This window comes from Haplochromis burtoni, unplaced genomic scaffold (assembly GCF_018398535.1).
Source record: "Haplochromis burtoni strain Fernald_Lab_line unplaced genomic scaffold, NCSU_Asbu1 Contig_118, whole genome shotgun sequence".
Taxonomy (NCBI): domain Eukaryota; kingdom Metazoa; phylum Chordata; class Actinopteri; order Cichliformes; family Cichlidae; genus Haplochromis; species Haplochromis burtoni.
Genome location: NW_024582479.1, coordinates 1,292,083 through 1,310,795, shown reverse-complemented (window position 1 = coordinate 1,310,795; position 18,713 = coordinate 1,292,083). Strand labels below are relative to the sequence as shown.

The 18,713-nt window shown below is 40.8% G+C and overlaps 1 protein-coding gene across 10 annotated transcripts in view; it reads left to right on the top strand.

The window, feature by feature from the left end:
- Positions 1-1,364: 1,364 nt before the first annotated feature.
- Positions 1,365-18,713, top strand: part of LOC102289738 (NMDA receptor synaptonuclear signaling and neuronal migration factor) — a 44,721-nt gene continuing 27,372 nt past the window's right edge. For 6 of the 10 annotated variants that reach the window (XM_005938827.3, XM_005938824.3, XM_005938826.3 and 3 more), the window contains exons 1-3: positions 1,365-1,697; positions 15,965-16,026; positions 16,317-17,252. In XM_005938827.3, coding sequence (XP_005938889.1) covers positions 1,627-1,697; positions 15,965-16,026; positions 16,317-17,252 — 1,069 coding nt within the window. In that variant the 5' untranslated portion in view covers positions 1,365-1,626. The remainder of the gene's footprint in view (positions 1,698-15,964; positions 16,027-16,316; positions 17,253-18,713) is intronic. The other 4 variants (XM_042223706.1, XM_005938825.3, XM_042223703.1 and 1 more) reach the window with 2 other exon arrangements.

The window sequence follows — 18,713 nt, the reverse complement described above, 5'->3', positions numbered from 1 at the left end:
ACAATACATGCAACAACAAATCCTTAAACACGGATAAACAGAAACAAGAAACTAATAATAATCTATCATCATCATCACCACAAGCCCTACAAGAGAATAAGAAAACAATCCATAATGCAAAAACACACCAAAATAACTGAAACACAGATTTGTCATAAAACTCAACAAAGCACCAGAGAAACATAAAGAACAATCCATCATTCAAAAATAAACCAAGACATAAAAAACTCAAAATGCTGGGTCAATCTGACCCATAACCATAACAAAAAGGCCAATAGTATATATGAACAAAGTAAGATTATTAATTGCTGGTATATTATCAAATCTATACATTCTATATCTAATATTTCCATTCATCATGAGAGAAGCTACACCCTGTACACCTCAGACTTTCTGTGTAACTCCAGGTCAGAAATATGATAATATTCTGCAGTATTAGATTAGATGTATTAGTGATGGATGGTGGTCTGGAAGGAATCATCTGCTTCTGAATGTGAATGAGACCAGAGACGAGACCAGAGACATGGTGATCGTCTTCAGAAGGAAGACGACGGCTATCCTGGGAAAGCATGTTGATATGGTGAGGTAGTATGGCATCCACGTTGAACTGGAAGACCAACACAGTAAGTGAAGTGTATGCAAAAAAAAGCAAGCTGACATCCATCAATGTCTACAGTAAACGATGGAGATTTTCAGTCACCCAGGAATTCAGTACTTGTGGCAAGTGAAGTGTACTTTGCTGTTGTCTGCCGTGGGAGCAGATAATATTATCATTATTATTTTTACTATCATTATTATTTCAACTGGTGTAACAAAAGAATTTCCCGAAAATGGGATATATAAAGTATTTGGGGTATATACGAGTCCAATGGTCAACACAATTCAACTGCTGAATTTCAAAATCATCTAAATGTAAAAACAGAATAAGAAGAAATAGAACAAAGCACACGCTAAAGCTCCAGTGGTATTATTAATTGAAGAAATATTTACAGAGCGCTGCAGTGCCTCATCCTGTCTTTGGTTGAGTAAGAGCCAGTTACAGCGTTTGTGTATGTGTGTGTTAGAGGGGGTGGATGGGGCTTTCACCAAAATGACCGTTTATGTAACACCAGGAAATAAATAAGTAAAGATACAGAGATCACAGTCCCCAAAAAGGAGCATTAGATGAATGGCAGAGGTGGAGGTGGATGACACCACTGTTGCAGATACACGGCTCCCCGCCTCCACCTTTGCGAGCACGATGAGGACGATGGTGATATCGCCAACCCAACAATCCTCCCATTGCATTTTTTTGATCAATGAGAGACAGAGAGAGAGAAAGGGGGAGGGAGAGAGAGAGAGAGAGAGGGGGGGGGGGGATTTTCAGCCTCACTCTGGCAGCTGTGCAGCTACCCCACGTACATGCTCATATCCGGAGAGAGACAGACAGAGTAAGAGAGAGAAAGAGAGAGAGAGAAGACTGACTTCCTTCTTTTTTGCTCTGCAGACGCGTGCGTGACCTATCTGCTCCCGGATTTCCCTGCAACTTTTTTATTTTTTCTTGCGATTTTTATACTGTTTTCATCGTCGCATTCCTCCTTCCTTTGGAATGAACTGTTTTCCTGCCTGCATCGTTTCCATGCCAGCATGGGAACTGCTGTGTCCAAGAGGAAGAATTTAAGAAACGATGCGATTTCTTCTGTGGCAGCAAAAGTTAGGTGAGTGACACTCGGAGCTCTCGGCTTATATCTCAGTGTTATAGTACCCTTAGGAAGTCTTGGCAGGTGTTTTAGCCTTCAGGTGCGAGCGACACGAAGTTCCCAGGTGTGACAGTTTTGCGTTTTGATGGATTACCACTGCGCTATCCTGGATATAGCCAGTCTGCCTTGTAATGCGCAGAGAGGCTCTTTGCGCTTTTGGTGGTTGCTGATTGTCCCGCGTCTAGCTCGGAACGTGCACTGGGGCAAATATCGATTAAAGATCTCCCAAAACTGAACCTGTTATCAGAAATTGATTACGTGATTAGGATGGCTTCATGCAATTTCCCCATATCTGTGTTTTATGTAATGTAAACCTGCTGCAAGATGTTTGCTCCTGGCGCGTCGGAGTGTTTCTGGATGTTGTGAATGAAGCATCATTGTATAACCAAAGTCATGCAGAGGCAAAATGGGACTGCCGTGACTCAGAGTGTCCCTGATACATTTTCCCAGTTTGCCACCTCTTATTAGCCGCTATTTAAAAAAAAAAAAATCCTGCTATTTGATTGTTATTTCAGTTTAACCAAAAGCTGCTTTTCTGTCTGGCCGCAGAGAATCGAGAAAACAGTACAGCGATGAGACGGCAGCCTTCACTCCGGGGTGGGCAAATGAGCCAGCTGTCGATTAATCAGTCACGGCAATCGATTCAGTCGTTGCACTAATCACCTATCACGACCAGTCATTGGGTCAATCACAGAGGGCAGCACGGGAAACGTCCGTTAATTTTTGCAGGCTGGAAAAACAAGACTCAGACTGTTTGGCACGAGTCCAGCCCGTTAAAACCTATTAGGGACTCAGTCTGAGAGCCGTGCGTGTTTTAAACAGCCAGAACCGCATCCAGCTGTTGCAGCACTACGCAGAGGGAGTAAGGAGGCTGTATCAACGATGCTGCCTTCTTCCTCACATCTGCGAGGCTGCAGTTCGCTGGAAAGCACGTGTGCCTGTGTGTTTCATGTGTCCAGGCATCAAGCGCAGACAGGACGCTACAGTCCCACATGAGCTCGGAATACAAAGCAGCTCTCTGCTTCAGAGGGTGCCTCACAGCAGGGCCCAGTGTTTTTAATTCAGTCCGTGAATGACCTTGACTTGTTCAGACTAGAGCGTTCACAGATGTGGGCTGATGTGTTGTTACGTCATTCTCTCAGGGTGTGTGTGCCTTCTTTACATTACACAACCATGCTTTTAGCGATGTTGCTTTTAGCGCAGTGTGTTTTTGTGTCTGTGTGCTTCCCTAAAACGAAGATGAGAATGTGATCCTCCTGCACGATTAGAAAATGGACCCAGAGGAGATCCTGAGCAGGTGTTCCACTGTGAGACCCTGTGTGCCCACCGCAGGGCTGCCACTCTTTTTCTTTCCCCCCTTTGCATCTACAAAGGGACTGCACAAACTGTTACATGTCTGACTCAACTGGTAGCCCCCCCCCACACACACACACACACACACACACCACACATGCTCCCCTCCTTCTTCACTCACATAAGCACAAACACTCAATTTCAGAGCTTATTTATTTATTTTGACTAATAGAAGAATCCACCTCGCCTCCAGTATATGGGAAACAGAGTTGATTCACATCCAATATTTATCAGCCTTTCACCTGCACATAACCTCATGCATGAGGAAGTGAGAATTTAAAAGAATTTAATAAAAGCGCCCCATTTCCATCTCTCTACTTGCACATGCACACGGTTGCATGGATCCCATGTGTGTCTCTTCATACAGCTTTTCTTTTTTTTGTTTGTTTGCTTGTCTGTTTTTAAGGTTATCTTTTGTGCATTTTGTGCTGATCTTGTATCATGTGCCATGCCAGAATAAGGGAAAGTTAAGCAGCGAGATGCAGATTTGTAACCGTGAGTGGGATTTAATACTTTCTCCCACTAAAATCTGTTTATTGTTAATTTATAGCAACATGAAGGAAGGAGACTTTGCTTATACATTTTAAGTTACAGCAAATCAGACACGGTAACCTGGAGTTGGAATCAACCATATGGCCTGCCTTTATGTTCCTACATGCTGGAAATGATGCTAGTAGTTAGGCTAGCCCAGGGGTGAGCAACTCCAGGCCTCGAGTGCCGGTGTCCTGTAGGTTTTAGATCTCACCCTGAGTCAACACACCTGAATCAAATGATTAGTTCATTACCAGGCCTCTGGAGAACTTCAAGACATGTTGAGGAGGAAATTTAGCCATTAAAATCATGTGTGTTGGATCAAGGACACACCTAAAACCTGCAGGACACCGGCCCTCGAGGCCTGGAGTTGCTCACCCCTGGGATAGGTGCACTAACTGTTCTTATTTTCCTGCAGACCCACCCTTACCTTAAATCAAGTGATGCTGATCCTTTATGGTTTTCAGAAACTTATAGGCAAATGGCAATACATCTAAACTAAAGTCTGAGTCATTGGAAAAAGTAACTTTAAATATGCTTATTTTTAACTCTTTCTCCAACTCTTATACACTCCCCCACACATCTTTCTGAATTATAAAAATCCCCCACTTTTCCTTTTACTATTTCCAAACCATCCCAGATGCCAGCCAGTCTATTTTGACTTCATTAAAACATTAAATTCATTAAATGAAACTTCCAGGGGCCTTTTAAGAGCCAGGTATAAATATCAAGCTTACTTAAACATCTAGCAAACTCACACACTTTTTGTAATACACATAATTATTTATTGTTTTTATCCTTCCTTGCATACAGCATCAGCGTGATGGAAGAATATGAAATGCCACAAGCAGCGAAAGTTCTGGACTTTAACTTTAAGCTCACACTTGTTAACTAATAACAAGTGTGAGCTTGGTTGACAGTAAAACAATTCCCCACGGCCCAATTTATTAAAACCAAGAAAAGGATCTTTCTCTAACTTAATTATTTCTTCTTGGCAAAACCTGTCACTCTGCTAGTGCTTTACATTGTTCCCTTTAACTAGGAATGCCTTCCAAAGGACTGGCCAAATTAAAAGGTGACGTGGTGATAACAGAAGGACAAAAGAGTGATGACAAATGTTGCAAGGAACCACAATACAAAACCTGTACAATATCCAAAATAAAAAACAAAAGAATCCATTGGCAGTGATACCTAAGTGGAGCTGATAATGTGTAACTATGGCGAAAGCTGTAATGCTTAAAGGTCATATGTTATTTTCATGTTATTCATTCCTTATGACTTATGAACTCATTCGTGGTTTTTGGAGAATCACGTTGTGATAAAAACCTACAAATTTCAAACTCATAGCACCAGAAATCAGTTACAGTTATCCTTAACAAACAATAGATGTTTGCAGTGTGTTTCTTGGGAGTCAGTGCAACAACTGTTAAGACATTTTAGTATGTACCAAAGTGGTGGACAGACTGGCATCCGTGTCCTCACAGCCATGCCATTAGCATAGCTAAAAAGAAGAAAAATGTGGTGAGTTTTTAATCTGTTAATAGGTGTGCCTGATTGGAAAGCATGCACAAAGATATTTTCCTCAAGTGATCTCTTTTGTCTTGAGATATGAGGAGGCGTTAGAGGTCTGAATGCTACTGAAGAGACACTGGCTTCTTGTACCCGATGCTCGACAGTGCCTGTGTCATCTTGTGCATGCTTATGGATTTCTGTTATGAAACAGGTCACACTCTCCTCTCCAGCAGCTTCGGTGAGGTAGCTAGTGACAGAGAGTGAGGAGGGAAAGAGAGAGGGGGACAGATTACCTCCTATGTACACACCAGAATTCTGCGACACTGAGCGAGGAAGGAAATGCTTTGATCTGTCGATCAGCCTAAGAGGAAGGCTGTGCTGTGGTTCGGCTGAAGGGCAGTGGACAACAGCTTTCACAGAGCTCTGAGAGTGTGGAAAATGGACTGAAAGATGAAAGACTTTTTTTTTCTTTTTTTTTCCCAGACTGATGCGAATGAAACATTGTGTTTTAGTTTGTGGAGGACAGTCAGGTGGCCTGCAGTCACTCTGTTATTGGGGGCCAGCGATGTTACATAACTGTTAGAATTTTTTTTTTTTTTTTTGTAATTTCGATTTATTCAAACGCCATGGAAAGACTGCCTCCTAAATTTTATAAATCTGATTGTGTTTTGGGCAAAATCATGCTTCGTCGTGCTTCTGCTTATGTTTTTCTCATCCGCTATAAATTATGCACTCCATGTTTTAAATGTATTCTTACTACTTTATTCATTCTCATTTGAGTGAAAGAAATTGCTATAATATCTACTGTATCTTAACCTCCTTTCCCTCCTGCTTTGTTCAATTTGTTTAATTTGTTCATTTAAAATGCTAAATGATTCACATTTTATTCATTACAGTCTGAATAATCATACACACTCCAGCAATGCTGTGTGATTGTTGGTCTGTGACTGCCATTCTGTATTTAATGTTTCTTAATGAATTAGGAAGCTTAATTTGCTTATTATGAAAGTTACAGGGGAATAGCACCAGAACAAGTTTGTACTGTAAATGGATCTCAAGTGAAAATTGTTCAGTATGCCAATAGATTGTAGTAGTGAATTGTGTTTGAGTATGCCTGCTTAATGTCATGCAATCTAGCACAGATTTCAACAGAATTTCCAGAAATTTTGTGAAAGAAAATGCAGTTTTATTTTGAAAAATTTGCCCCATTCTCAATGCTCTGCCTGTTCCAGAGCAGCTTATATTAAAGATTTGGATTTCAAGCTTTTACTGTGCATACTTTGTCATGTGTTTGGGTCCTCTACTTCACTACTACTGAGTGAGGAACTCAGGTCTTATCCATCCCATGCTGTGGTGAACCTTTCTTTGAAAACATTTATATTTTTATTTTGGTTCACAGCTATTCTTGATCAATCCTTGTTTGGTGTTGGATGTATTCATGTAAGTGGAAGTTGGAAGAGAGACATTCTCATAAATTAAACTATTTATGATCGATAGAGTGCAGATAAACGAGATACAAATGGAACGTGCGTGAGCAAGGGTTTTTCTGTGCTCGATGTCTGTTATGAATAAGATGTAAATACACTGTTGGAGGTAATCATATGATTGATGTTCACGTGATAATCCTGGGACTATTTTATAAGAGACTTCTGATTTTGTCTTTTTCGCTTAGCAGAAGATGATTTTAGTTGAATTGTGATTATTTGTATACTTGTTTTTTTCCCATTTCCGTTCAAGTTTCCTTTTAATGTCATGGCTAATGAGATACTGAAACATAACATAAGCTTCTGGTGATGTTTTTTGTCTTTTTATTATTATACTTGGTTTTTCTACTGTCACAAGTGAAAATATACAGTGGGAATAAGCTCTCTGTGCCCGCTCTATAAAAAAAGATCAGCGTTAAATATGTGTTAGCTGCTGCAGAAAAACACTGCTGTGTGGGAATCAGTGTCATCATTCAACACCGTATGTGGTTGTGGTGCTTCAGCCTCTAGTGTACTGACATTTTAATCAGATCCCTCCTCAATGCTTGGTTCCCACATGTCCCATAAAGCATTGCACCTTTAAGACTGCAATTAACACTCCCATGTCCCTATTGAAGGGACATGGGAGTGTGCAACAAGTTCCTCAACAGGTTCTCATCACCTCGTGTGTGTGTGTGTGTGTGTGTGTGTGTGTGTGTGTGTGTGTGTGTGTGTGTGTGCGTGCGCGCGCGCGCGCTATCCTGCATGTGTGTTCTGTGAAACAATTCAATTAGTGCATCTGAGAGGAGGATATGATTAAGAGGCATTAAGGAATCTGTTTCCTTGGCAGCCGATTGCTTACGGTGGATGGAGAGACACCCAGAGGAGACATCAGCTCTGATGATATTCAGACCAGTGGGAACACTGCCAGGGGAGACCTTTCAGCCATGGCAGGGGATATGGTCACTGTGTTAAATGATATCAGAGTCCACAGAGGAACGAGGCACATTAGATATGGGTCAATAATATGAATGAAATGCTGCATCATTGCTGTAAAGAACAGTAAGCAAGTTCTTTAATCTTGTAGGTCCTTAGGGATCCATTTTATAGCCCTGCAGATAAAGGTCAGGTTTATAGCTTAAATATGAGAAAGAACACAATTGAAGGAAATTGTTTTGGTTAATGATCACAGATTTATTTTCTTCTATTTATCATCTTTGTTTTGGATTTTTGTTGGTTGTATTAATTTAACCCTTCATATCGATGTCATTTCGAGATGGAAAAATGAGAAAAGCCATTTTATTAAAGAACAAAGCACATAAGAAGTGTAAGAAGGTTAGGGATATCTCTCAATATTCATTCTATCCTTCAAAGCATTAAATGAATCTCATTAAAAAGCTAGCATTATGTTTCTAAACGATTAATTGGACCTTTTGAAAACAGTTTGTAACAAATATATGAAGACTCAGAAGTAGAGGACCCAAACACATGACAAAGTACGCACAGTAAAAGTCCAAAAGTCGAAATCCAAATATTTAATATAAGCTGAGATCACAAAAAATTGTCAGCAAAAAATAAAAAAATAGAAACAAGCGGAAACAAGAGGAATGCTAACTGGAGTTACTACAGTAAGGCCAAAGCTGTGGTGTAGATAGTATACACAGGTGAGTAATTGGCTGATTGAGAACATGTATTTGGGAAAAACTCCCTAAGGATGGTAGTAATATCCAAAAGTCTGGGCCACCCCTCATTTTTTTATATTTTGTTTCCAGGGAGCCAGACTTTTTCTGAATCCACAAAAATGGCAAGGATAACACACGTGACAGGCATAAAATAATATGTTTGAATCAGCAAGGTGATTCCCAATGAGCTCTTAGCTGAAAACTTGGCGTTTCTCAGCATGGTGTGCAGTGTGTCCTGCAACAAAACTGAGGAAGCTGGCACAATGTTGGATAAAAGAAAAAGTGATAGGCCTAAAAAAAAAAAAAAAAAAAAACCCCACTTGGCATCTTTCTTGGCCTTAAGACAACAATTCTGATGGCTAAAGATCCAAACGGGACACAAAAAAAAAAACTAAAAAAAAAAAAAAAAAAGACCCACTGTTCATCTGTATCTGACTGTCAGATACAGAGTAATAGCATCTGAGAGTCATGTCCTCAAGAAGTAGGAAACAATCCACCAAACACCTGACACTGGACCTGAGTAATGCATCTGTCGCTGTAGCTAATCCAGATATTGTTCATTGAAGCCTCATCAGAAATGGTCTAGATGCAAGGATACCTCTCTCCAGAAGCTATTCTTAAGGAAGGGAAACAGGGAGGAAAGGCTTAGGTATGCTGGGTTACACAAAAACTGGACTAAATCAGTGGCAACAGATGTTATAGTGAATCCAAATTTGGGATTTCTGATTCAAATTATCATCGAAATGTACAGAGGACGTCAGGAGAGAGGTACAACAGTCAGTGATACTGGGGATATTGTCAAAATTAAGAAGTGATCCACCATGAATTACCTCCTAGAAAGCATCTGATTGCCAAAGGCTACTTTTTTCTGCATGCCGGTGATCCCAGACACACTGCCAACCCAGTACGATCACATTGACACACTATCAGTCATGGATTGGCCTCCCCAGAGCCCAGACCTGAACGTTATTGAATCAGTGTAGCGTCATTTTCAAAGATAACGAAGCAAGAGGCAGCCAACTTCCAAAGAAGTGTTTGGAATGTCCTTCAAGAAGCCTGCAGAACTATTCTTCAAGATTGCTTGAAGAAATTAGAAGAAAGGTTGCCTTAGAAAATTCATGCTGTGTTGAAGAATAAAGGTGGTCATACGAAATATTGACTTTCAAGCTCATTAGCGCTGTACAGACTCAATTTTTCTCTTCTATACTGTATATCCATGTATGCTTGCACACTTTTTAACAAATTTCTGCACCGTTTTCCCATTTTCCTAGTAAAATATAGAAAAATAGGGGTGACTCAAGAGTTTTGCACCGCACTCTAATGTAACACTGATTTTGCAAGTGTTACATTAGAGATGACAAAAACTCTCTGTTCCACACAAGCTGTTTATTTAATTATATTACTGAAATACAGCCAGTTACTTGGAAGAGTGTGGATTGCTTGTTTGGCGCCTATCCAAGAGTGAGTGGACATTTTAACTATTGACAGGAGGAACCGAAGCAGGAAAACATTTGACTGACAGCCTTCATCACGTAGGTGTAAGTGCACCCTGAACAAAAAGAGACAAGCCGAGAAAAGAAAAGTCAAACAACAAGTGGATAACGTAGGACTAATATAGGCAGTACTGCTCCTCCAGCTGCACCCATTAGTAAGTGATTACACATTGTTCTCTCTAGATCCATGAAAAGTGCTGAGGTGTATCTTCCTGTTGTTGAGAGTCCTTTTATGTGCCTGAAGTGGTTAGTGGAGTTTCTGACAAAATGTATTCAAGAAGTGGAGTGTGTGTAAGTGGTGTCTGACTCATTCATCTGGTGTAATAAGTACACTACACACGACCTGCTTAGTTCTAGACACAAAGTACAAAAAAAAAATGCTCAGATTCACTCTGACCTGCTCACTCAGAAGAAACTGAAAAGATGACCAGATAATATGGAGCACCTTAAGGTTTCATGTTGTACCCACAGAAGTTTACATAACAGGAAAAAAGCTGCTCTTGGAATTGTGTCTTTTTTAATTCAGAAAATGGCCCCAAAAAGTCCTTACAACAGCCTCCCTAAGTCATTAAGGGTGCATATGAAAGAGATTTTGATGAATGGATCACCAAAATGTCAGTCAGACCTTAACAAAGAAGATTACTGTTTGCTTCTCATTCCCTACGTAATGTTACAGGAACCATGACAACAAATGTCCCCTTTTCTCACAATAGTAGTAATTTTAACCCAAACCAACATGTTAAAACAATCCAAGCTAAGTATTTATTTTTAGTGCGGTTGCATTATGAAAAAGATTTATTGTTCTACTGAACAGAAGAATTGAATAATTAGATCAGAGTACTGGTGGGGTGCAAACAAGGCGATTTAGTCATTTACAATTGAGGACAGCTGAAGACAGGAGTTGGTGTCATGTTCAAGGATGCATCATCATCTTATTAAACATAATTTGACCTTTGAAAATGCTGTTTCCAACATCATCTTTCAAACAACATGGACAACAAGTGCTTAAAGAGCTGAAAATATTGAACAGACACAAAAGAATGGCCCATTAGTCCAGGCGATGCTGCATTTTCACATATCTAGATTCAGTGTATGACAGTCAGTCATAGCTGACTGACGGGTGCTGCTTTCTGGTGTCATTTCGGCTTGCAGTGTGCCCCTTGATTTCTCTAGCCTGGTGTGAGGGGGCAGCCACGCGGCCTGATTGGTGACATGATTGTATGAGTGGGTCAATCTTTGTAGCTGTTTCGGTGATAGAATAGTGCAGGAGCACAGAGATTTGCAGGTGGTACTGAGAGGAATACTGCAACAGGCTGAAGATATAAGAGATTCAGTAGAAAACTTTGAAGAAAATCTCTGCAATCACTTTGATTTCTGTTTCAATTTTTGCTATTCCCACCCAAGTAATGATTTCTTTCTCTGAGTTGCCAGTCAATGGTTACAGGGTTGTCTTGGTGTGATAATTTGGACAAACAATTGCAAGTGCATCAACCATAATCACAGCTTAAGGTACCAAACGGTGATGTGCAAAATCATAAATATGCAAGACATGGTTGATGCAACAGGGAAAACGGACACAAGTGATGCTTTTTGCTTACTTTTCAGCATTGCAGCTCACCAAGCAGGCAACAACATAGCAGGATGTCAACCGTTTTCATGTTGTTGTCTCCTAAGCTGCAGAGTCAATGAAAACAGATGCTCTGACGCTTACCTTAAGCATCTGTACTAATAAACAGTAGTGTACTACATTAGTTAGTATGACAATTGTTGAAATTTAAAGAGTTTTATTGTAAATAAAAAAAAAAACACTGATGTCCTTTTTCTATCCACCTGTCTTTCCTCAGGTTTAGTCTTCTTTCATTTTTAATATGGTCAAATTTTTCTACACTGCTCTTCCTCTCAGCTGTAATCACTTCCCTGCTCCTCAGAATCTCCCCTCCCTAACTTGTCTCTTTCCCCAAACCCCGGTCACATGGCTGAGAGCATGCAGGACGAATTTCATATCTAACTGTCAAGCTCTTCCTTTCCCTTCCCTTCATCATTTTTCACCGGAGACTATTTATCAGTTGCTACCTCACTGCCCCCGTGCTGTGCTCACGTATCACATATGAAGCTGGTGCAAAACTGTGAATATAAGACGGCACTGTACAGAGAAAGGTTTTGTGTAGTGGATGATTGAGAGACGTTCTGCTCTATCCATTTCCAGCTCTGTTTCCTCTCATGTATAATGGATGATGCGTGCCTCTTGCACCATTGTTTGCTGATTCTAATCAGAGTGCCCAGCCTGTTGAATTATAAAACAGGTGGGCCAAATGAAAATGTATCAGAGGTTCTGAGGGACACCTGCTGATTAAAGTATAGACTACATTTATCACAAGTGCCCTTAATTGTGATTATTGTTACTGCAGGCACACACAAATTAAAACATTTCTTTTTCTTAATGCCCTTAAGTACCATTAGACTCACATGTCCGTATGTAAGCACATGCACACGCAGCTTTATGCCCATTACAACTGAAGAAGTCGGGGGTTTCTGAGAAGAAGTTGCTGTAGCAGAACTGCAGCGGCATGGTGAGCTATTTTTAGAAATGTGGTGAAAGGAGCTGGTTGGTGACACAGCACGTGCAGAGCCTTAGTCCTCAACAACACCCCCAAACTCTCAAAGGTTTGGTTTACATTAGCTGCAGTCTTAACCATTGACAGTGAACAGTGTAGAAGCCAAAAGACTCTGCGGTTACACAAGAAACATTTAAAATTACCGGTTAATTTGTTCTGTGTGAGGTTTTTGTTTTGCAGTAAAAACTTGTTGAACTGAGGTCTGTTCATCTATCCATTCATTTTCTTCCATTTATGCAATTCAGGGTTTTGGTTTGTGCTAGAGCTTATACCAGCTGTCATAGTGCAGACCGGCACGTGGCACAGGGAGAACACAGAAACTACAAACAGCTGGATTCAAATACAGTGCTAACAACCGCACCACCTTTCTGCAAATCCCCAGCGTGGAAAGGTTGGGTCAGAGGCATACACATACTACTGAGCCCTCATCGAGCTGAGAAAAAGTTCACGCTTCAAAAATTTTTTAGCAGTGAACAATACAAAGACATCTAGTGTGAATTTAATTGAGATAAAGATCAGCACTACAGCATCTGCAAACTCTTATCATATAAATTACCTGACCCTGAGACAGCCCTCAGTTATGCTGCAATAGGCCTAGGCTGCTGGAGGTTACCCATGATGCACTGACTGTTTCTTCTTCACTTAACTCTTTTCAGTCTCTGCTCTGTGTGTTTATACACCACTCTGCATTAAATTAAAACGAGTTATTATTCATCTCTGGCTCTCTTCCACAGCATGACCTAGTCCTGTCTTCCTCCCCTCACCATCCCTGAGCCTGGTTCTGCTGGAGGTTTCTTCCTGTTAAAAGGGAGTTTTTCCTTCCCACTGTCGCCACAGTGCTTGGTCACAGGGGGTCATATGATTGTTGGGCTTTTCTCTGTTGTCTTTGTATTATTGTAGGGTCTTTACCTTACAATATACGACACCTTGAGGCAACTGTTGTGATTTGACATTATATAAATAAAACTGAACTGATTTTTTTTAAAATTGTTAGTTATTATTAATCTCTGACTCTCTTCCACAGTGTGTGGAAGCCTGAGGTTTGTTCCTGTTGAAGGGGAGTTTTTCCTTCCAACTGTCACCAAGTGCTTGTTGGGTTGTCTGATTGTTAGACCTAAACAGTATAAAGTGCCTTGATGTTGAATTAAATTGAACTGAATTAACTTCAATTAAATTTACTTACATTTACTTTTGGTTGAATGTCACATTAGTAGGGGCTGCCTCCAATATTCTTATATCATAAGATAAATATATGAAATAATGATGATATAATATATTTAAACATTTTCTCACATTAACACTCAGAAACCTATCCAAATAGTGTACTACTTACATTTGGTTCAAAAAAGATGCTCAGCATTAAAACATGTCTGTTTTTCTTATATGTTACCAGCACAGAAGAGGATTTAGTTCGTAGCACCCAAGGACCAAGGAGATAAGTGATCTATTTGAAAGACAATATCCCAGTACAGGGGATTGGGCTAAACATAACCATTAGGAAGATAACTTATGTCACTTTGGTTAAAGATGGGATTATATGTTGTTTTCTGCTCCCAGTTTTTTAATTGAGGCTCCCAATCTTGTGCTGATCAATGAGTAATGAGGTAATGAACACAAATGTTGTATTTCCCTTCTATCATGTGAAGTTTGGCCATTTAATGACACAATCTTCTTCTTTTGCACGGTTCTATTAGCAATATAATAGAGTACTATCAAAACCCACTGTATGTGGAAAATGTGCGTTAATTTGTACAACCACGCTTTATATTTCTTTATTTATTCCAGTATTTGTACATCACAGCAATGGAAGGAGGCTGAAGGGACGTGGATCAGAACACATATTATCACAATTATATGGTTCTATGCTCGGGTCAAACTTAAGGACAAAATTGTTTTATAGTTTTTAAGGTTTACAGATATCTAGAGGTGAGAATATGTACAGGAATATTAACTTCTCTTACTGGACTGCTAGTTATTTCACTTACATTGCTTACATTTCAGTATGGCACATCTGACAGGCTGTAGAATATGCCTATATGGAATTGCTATAAACAGGTCAGGTTTTATCATTAAATGGAAAAGTCAGGTTTGTCAGTCAGGTTTGTTTTTGTGCATTGTCTCAAGAGGAGCCTTGAGGGTTAAAGGGGTGAAAGAGCACAGAGTGCACTAAGAATACAGAGCTGTGTCTCAATGAGAAACTGTGTGAGAGAAGTGTTTTCACTGCACTCCGGCTCTTTCTGTGATGGAGATTGTGTGAGTCAGTTTGTGTATGTGTGTGTATGCTTACTGTGCTGGACAGGCTTTAATAATTGACGGTGGTGCCGGGCGGAGGTGTACACCCACAGATTCTCCTGCATACAAGGGATTCTTCAGCACAGATACGTCAGCAGTTAGCTGTATTGGGAAAGCATAACCACTAGGAGCATTTGGGCTGCGGTGTTCAATTAGTACTAGTGTAACTAGTATGTTAGTATAACTGATATTGATATTGTGAACACATCAGATTATTATTAAAAAATAAATATAATATGCATAATGCTTCCATTTTAGAGATAAACTCAGCATTTAAAGTCTGCATACAGTCAGCTGACAGTGTTCAAGTAAAATTAATACATTAAAAACATTAAGTGTTAAAATGGGCTGAATTATAGATCCCTTAATAGAGCAGTAGGTGGTTTCTTTTTCATCGAGCTTGCTGTTGGAAAGTTGAAACTATAAACAGCATATTTCAAGAGCTTAGCCGGTGGTTTGCTTGTATGGTAAAAACTACTACAGTGGTATTTTCTTCTTACACAGTAACTCATTGTAAGCATACAGTGTTTAACTCACTTCTCATGTCCTCTCCTCTGTCATTCCTTGTAGTTATCACTGCAGTACATTTCTCCAGAGTACCTATACTGACACTGAAAGAACATCTTTGTCTCTCTCATCCCTTTTCCATTACACAGAATCACTAGAGGAACATTAGCAGGTCAGTGTCAATCAACCGTGAGATCTGGGACTATTATTTTTAAAGGAGAAGCCCTCCTTGGTATTTAATTTTTTCTATATGTGGCTAAATGTGTATCTGTAAAGTGTTGTAACCTGCAAAGAGTTGTGAGTAAAAGATTAACCTGTTAGCATCTATTTTTGCTTCTACCAGCACATTAACAATCTTGGTCTGTTGCTGTCAAGGTCAAGTATTCACAGATATAGTAAGTGCAGCCACAAAACAAAAAAATCCCAGCACACCCACAGTCTGCCATCTGCAATTACACCTATCAATGCAAACTGAGGACCCACTGAGAAATTAAGTCGCCCTAAAACAATCCTTCACTCTATCTCCTCCTGTTGTCTCAAACTCTGTCTCCCTCAGGCTGGGGTTGCCTGGAGCGAGGAGATAAAACGGCTCCATCTTAATCTGTGGGTGGCACAAGCCTACAAAGAAGGCAATTAGGATTATAATTTACAATTCCCTTGCCCTTCTCTCCTCTCTCTCCCCTTTCTCTTCTTTCCCACTCATACCTCCTTTCCACCCATGATTTAATGTCTTTATGTGTGTCGTGTATGTGTGTGTGTGTGTGTGTGTCCCCACAGAGCAGCGCGAGCATTTGGAGAGTACCTGTCCCACACACACCCTGAAAACCGAAACGGATCAGGTCAGCGTCTCTGCCATCCTGTCATTTGTCCATCCCTCTATCTCCCCTGTGTGTATTCCTTTATGCTTTTAGTTCTTTTCTCACCTCATCCTCTGCTGAAATGCCAGGAAGCACTCATTGGTGTGTCACGATGACAGCTGATAACCGAAGAGAGATGATTATCCACTGTGCCAGCTTGTCATTTTTTTTCCCACTCTTTCTGTTTTCTTGCTCTTTAGCACCTTGGTATATTTCTCATTCTTTAGCACTTTTAGTTGTCTTTATAACCATCTTCGTTTTTCAAATTCTAGCTCATCTTCTGTGTGAAACCTTGGTGGGTCCTGACCCGGAGTCGCCAAGTGACACATTTGGCCCCAACAACAACAACCACCTCCATCCCTGTTCTGAAACTAAGGGCTGTGAGGACAAACAGGAGACCAGCCTAGTGACACAGCCACTGGGCTTACTCCAGCCAACCCCATCTTCTATCACACTTTCTAACAAGGCACCAGCACGATTGTCCCTCGAACGCAGCTTCTCAGTGGAGGAAGACCAGCAGAAGTGTGTGGAGTGTACACTGCAGCCTTCACGTGTGTACACCATCACCACCCAGCACGGTATGCTGATGAGCGCCGGCCAGGGCAGCAAGGAGAGCCTCGAACTGGACGTCCTAAAGGAGAAGTCGGGGAGCAGTGGGGTAGGATCTAGGGGTGGCTCGATCCAGCCTTCCAATTCCCCTTCCTCCGCCTCATCGTCTCCAACCCAGTACCATCGCGCAAGCAGTGGCCGTGGCGCCAGCAGCTGTGGCAGCCACCATCACAGCAACCATCACCATAGTATGCACCATCATGGAAACCACCACCACCACAATGTCTCGAGCATGAATCCACCTTCCAGCAGCGGAGGAAGTAGCGCGGCAAGTGGAAGCAGCAGTAGCAACCAGCAGCCGCAGCTAACCGCTGCAGGCTCTCACTCTCATCATGCATCACACCACCACACCCACCATCATCATCACCTGTCTCAGCCTCCACTGCAGACCTCGGTCAGCGCCCACAACATTCGTAGCTGGGGCGAAGGTGGAAAAGGGGAGGCGGAGTGTAGCGGGTTGGCTTGTGAGTCGTGCAGTACTGCTCCCTCTCGAAGCCAGGGTTCCCTGGACCTGGAGAGTGCATCGAGAGAGGCAGGCAAGCAGCACCGACGCCTAGAGCGGATGTGGAGTGTGGACCGGATGACTGGGCTGGAGAGAGGTGAGAGGGTTCAGGACACAAAGGAAGGTAGAGGCTCAAAAGGCACAAACAAGTGGGGGGGAGGGTAGTGTAAGGTTCTCCATAAAGCCCTGTGGCTGGAATGGGTATGGGACCAGAGATGAAATAGATTTTGATCTTTTTTCAGTTTTATGTAGTTGTTTCTAAATAAATTAAATACACTTTTAATTTGACATACGATGTATATAATTAAGTCAAACTAACAGAATCAATAGAAGAGTATATTTTCTCTGTGAAGCAAATAATTATAATGGTAATTATTAATATTTTACATTTTTAGTAAACTTTAACAGTGATGATGTTTTGTATATAAACCAATAAGAATAGCTACTTAAACATTCACTTCAATTCAATACAGTTTTATTTGTATAGCACCAAATCACAACAACAGTTGCTTCAAGGCACTTTATGCTGAAAGTTAAAGCCTCTTTATTACGAAGTACAAAGAAGCAGAAAAAATAATAGAAAATGGCAAAAAGAAACTACAGTACAGTGCAAAACTCTTGAGCCACTCCTCATTCCTTAATACTTTGTTAGGGAAAATATAAAATTGGTGCAACAAGTTATAGAAACATGTGCAAACATACATGGCAATATGGTATATAAGGCAAAAATGTTTGTACAATTCTTGATATGACTGCCTTTATTCTTCAACGTAACCTGAACTCTCTTGGGAAAGCCTTCTTTGAATTCTTTAAGCAGTCTTCAGGAATAGTTCTCCAAGTTTCTTGAAAGACATTCAAAGCTCTTCTTTGGATGTCGGCTGCCTTTTGTTCCGTTCTCTGTCAAGATGATCCCACTGTGTGTCAGTAATGTTGAGGTCCGGGCTCCGGGGGGCAATCCATGACTGATAGTGTTTCATTGTGTGCTTTTCTATCCAGACATTCAGGTATACAGTTTGCAGGGTGTTGGCAGTGTGCTTGGGATCACTGTCATGCGGAACAATGAGGCCAATGCCAATTAGCTTTCCAGATGGTATTGCACTGTGGCTAAAAATGGACAGGATTTCAGAAATCCATCAATTTTGATAAGATCTCCAACACTGGCTGAAATGAAGCCCCAAACCATGACAGAGCCCCCACCGTGTTTTGCAGATGGCTGTAGACACTCCTCTTCTGTCTGATTTTAACTTTTTTCCCCTGCCTATTCCATGACTTTAAAATACTGTTGATCTGATTTAGATAGGGCTTTTCTTTTTTTTTTTTAGGCCTCCTATTGCCTATGATGTTCTCCACTTGTCCAGTTTCTTAAATTTTCAATGACACGCTGCAAATTTTCAACAAATTACACTTTTCTCAGTGTACAAAATACTATTTGTAGATCCAACGAAAGAAATGGAAACCAACATGGTCTTTTTGCCAGGTTTCTTGTAATAAAGTGCCTAAAGATTGAAGTTAAAGTTATCTGAATAAAATTGTCTGTTATGTGCAGCTCTGGTTCATT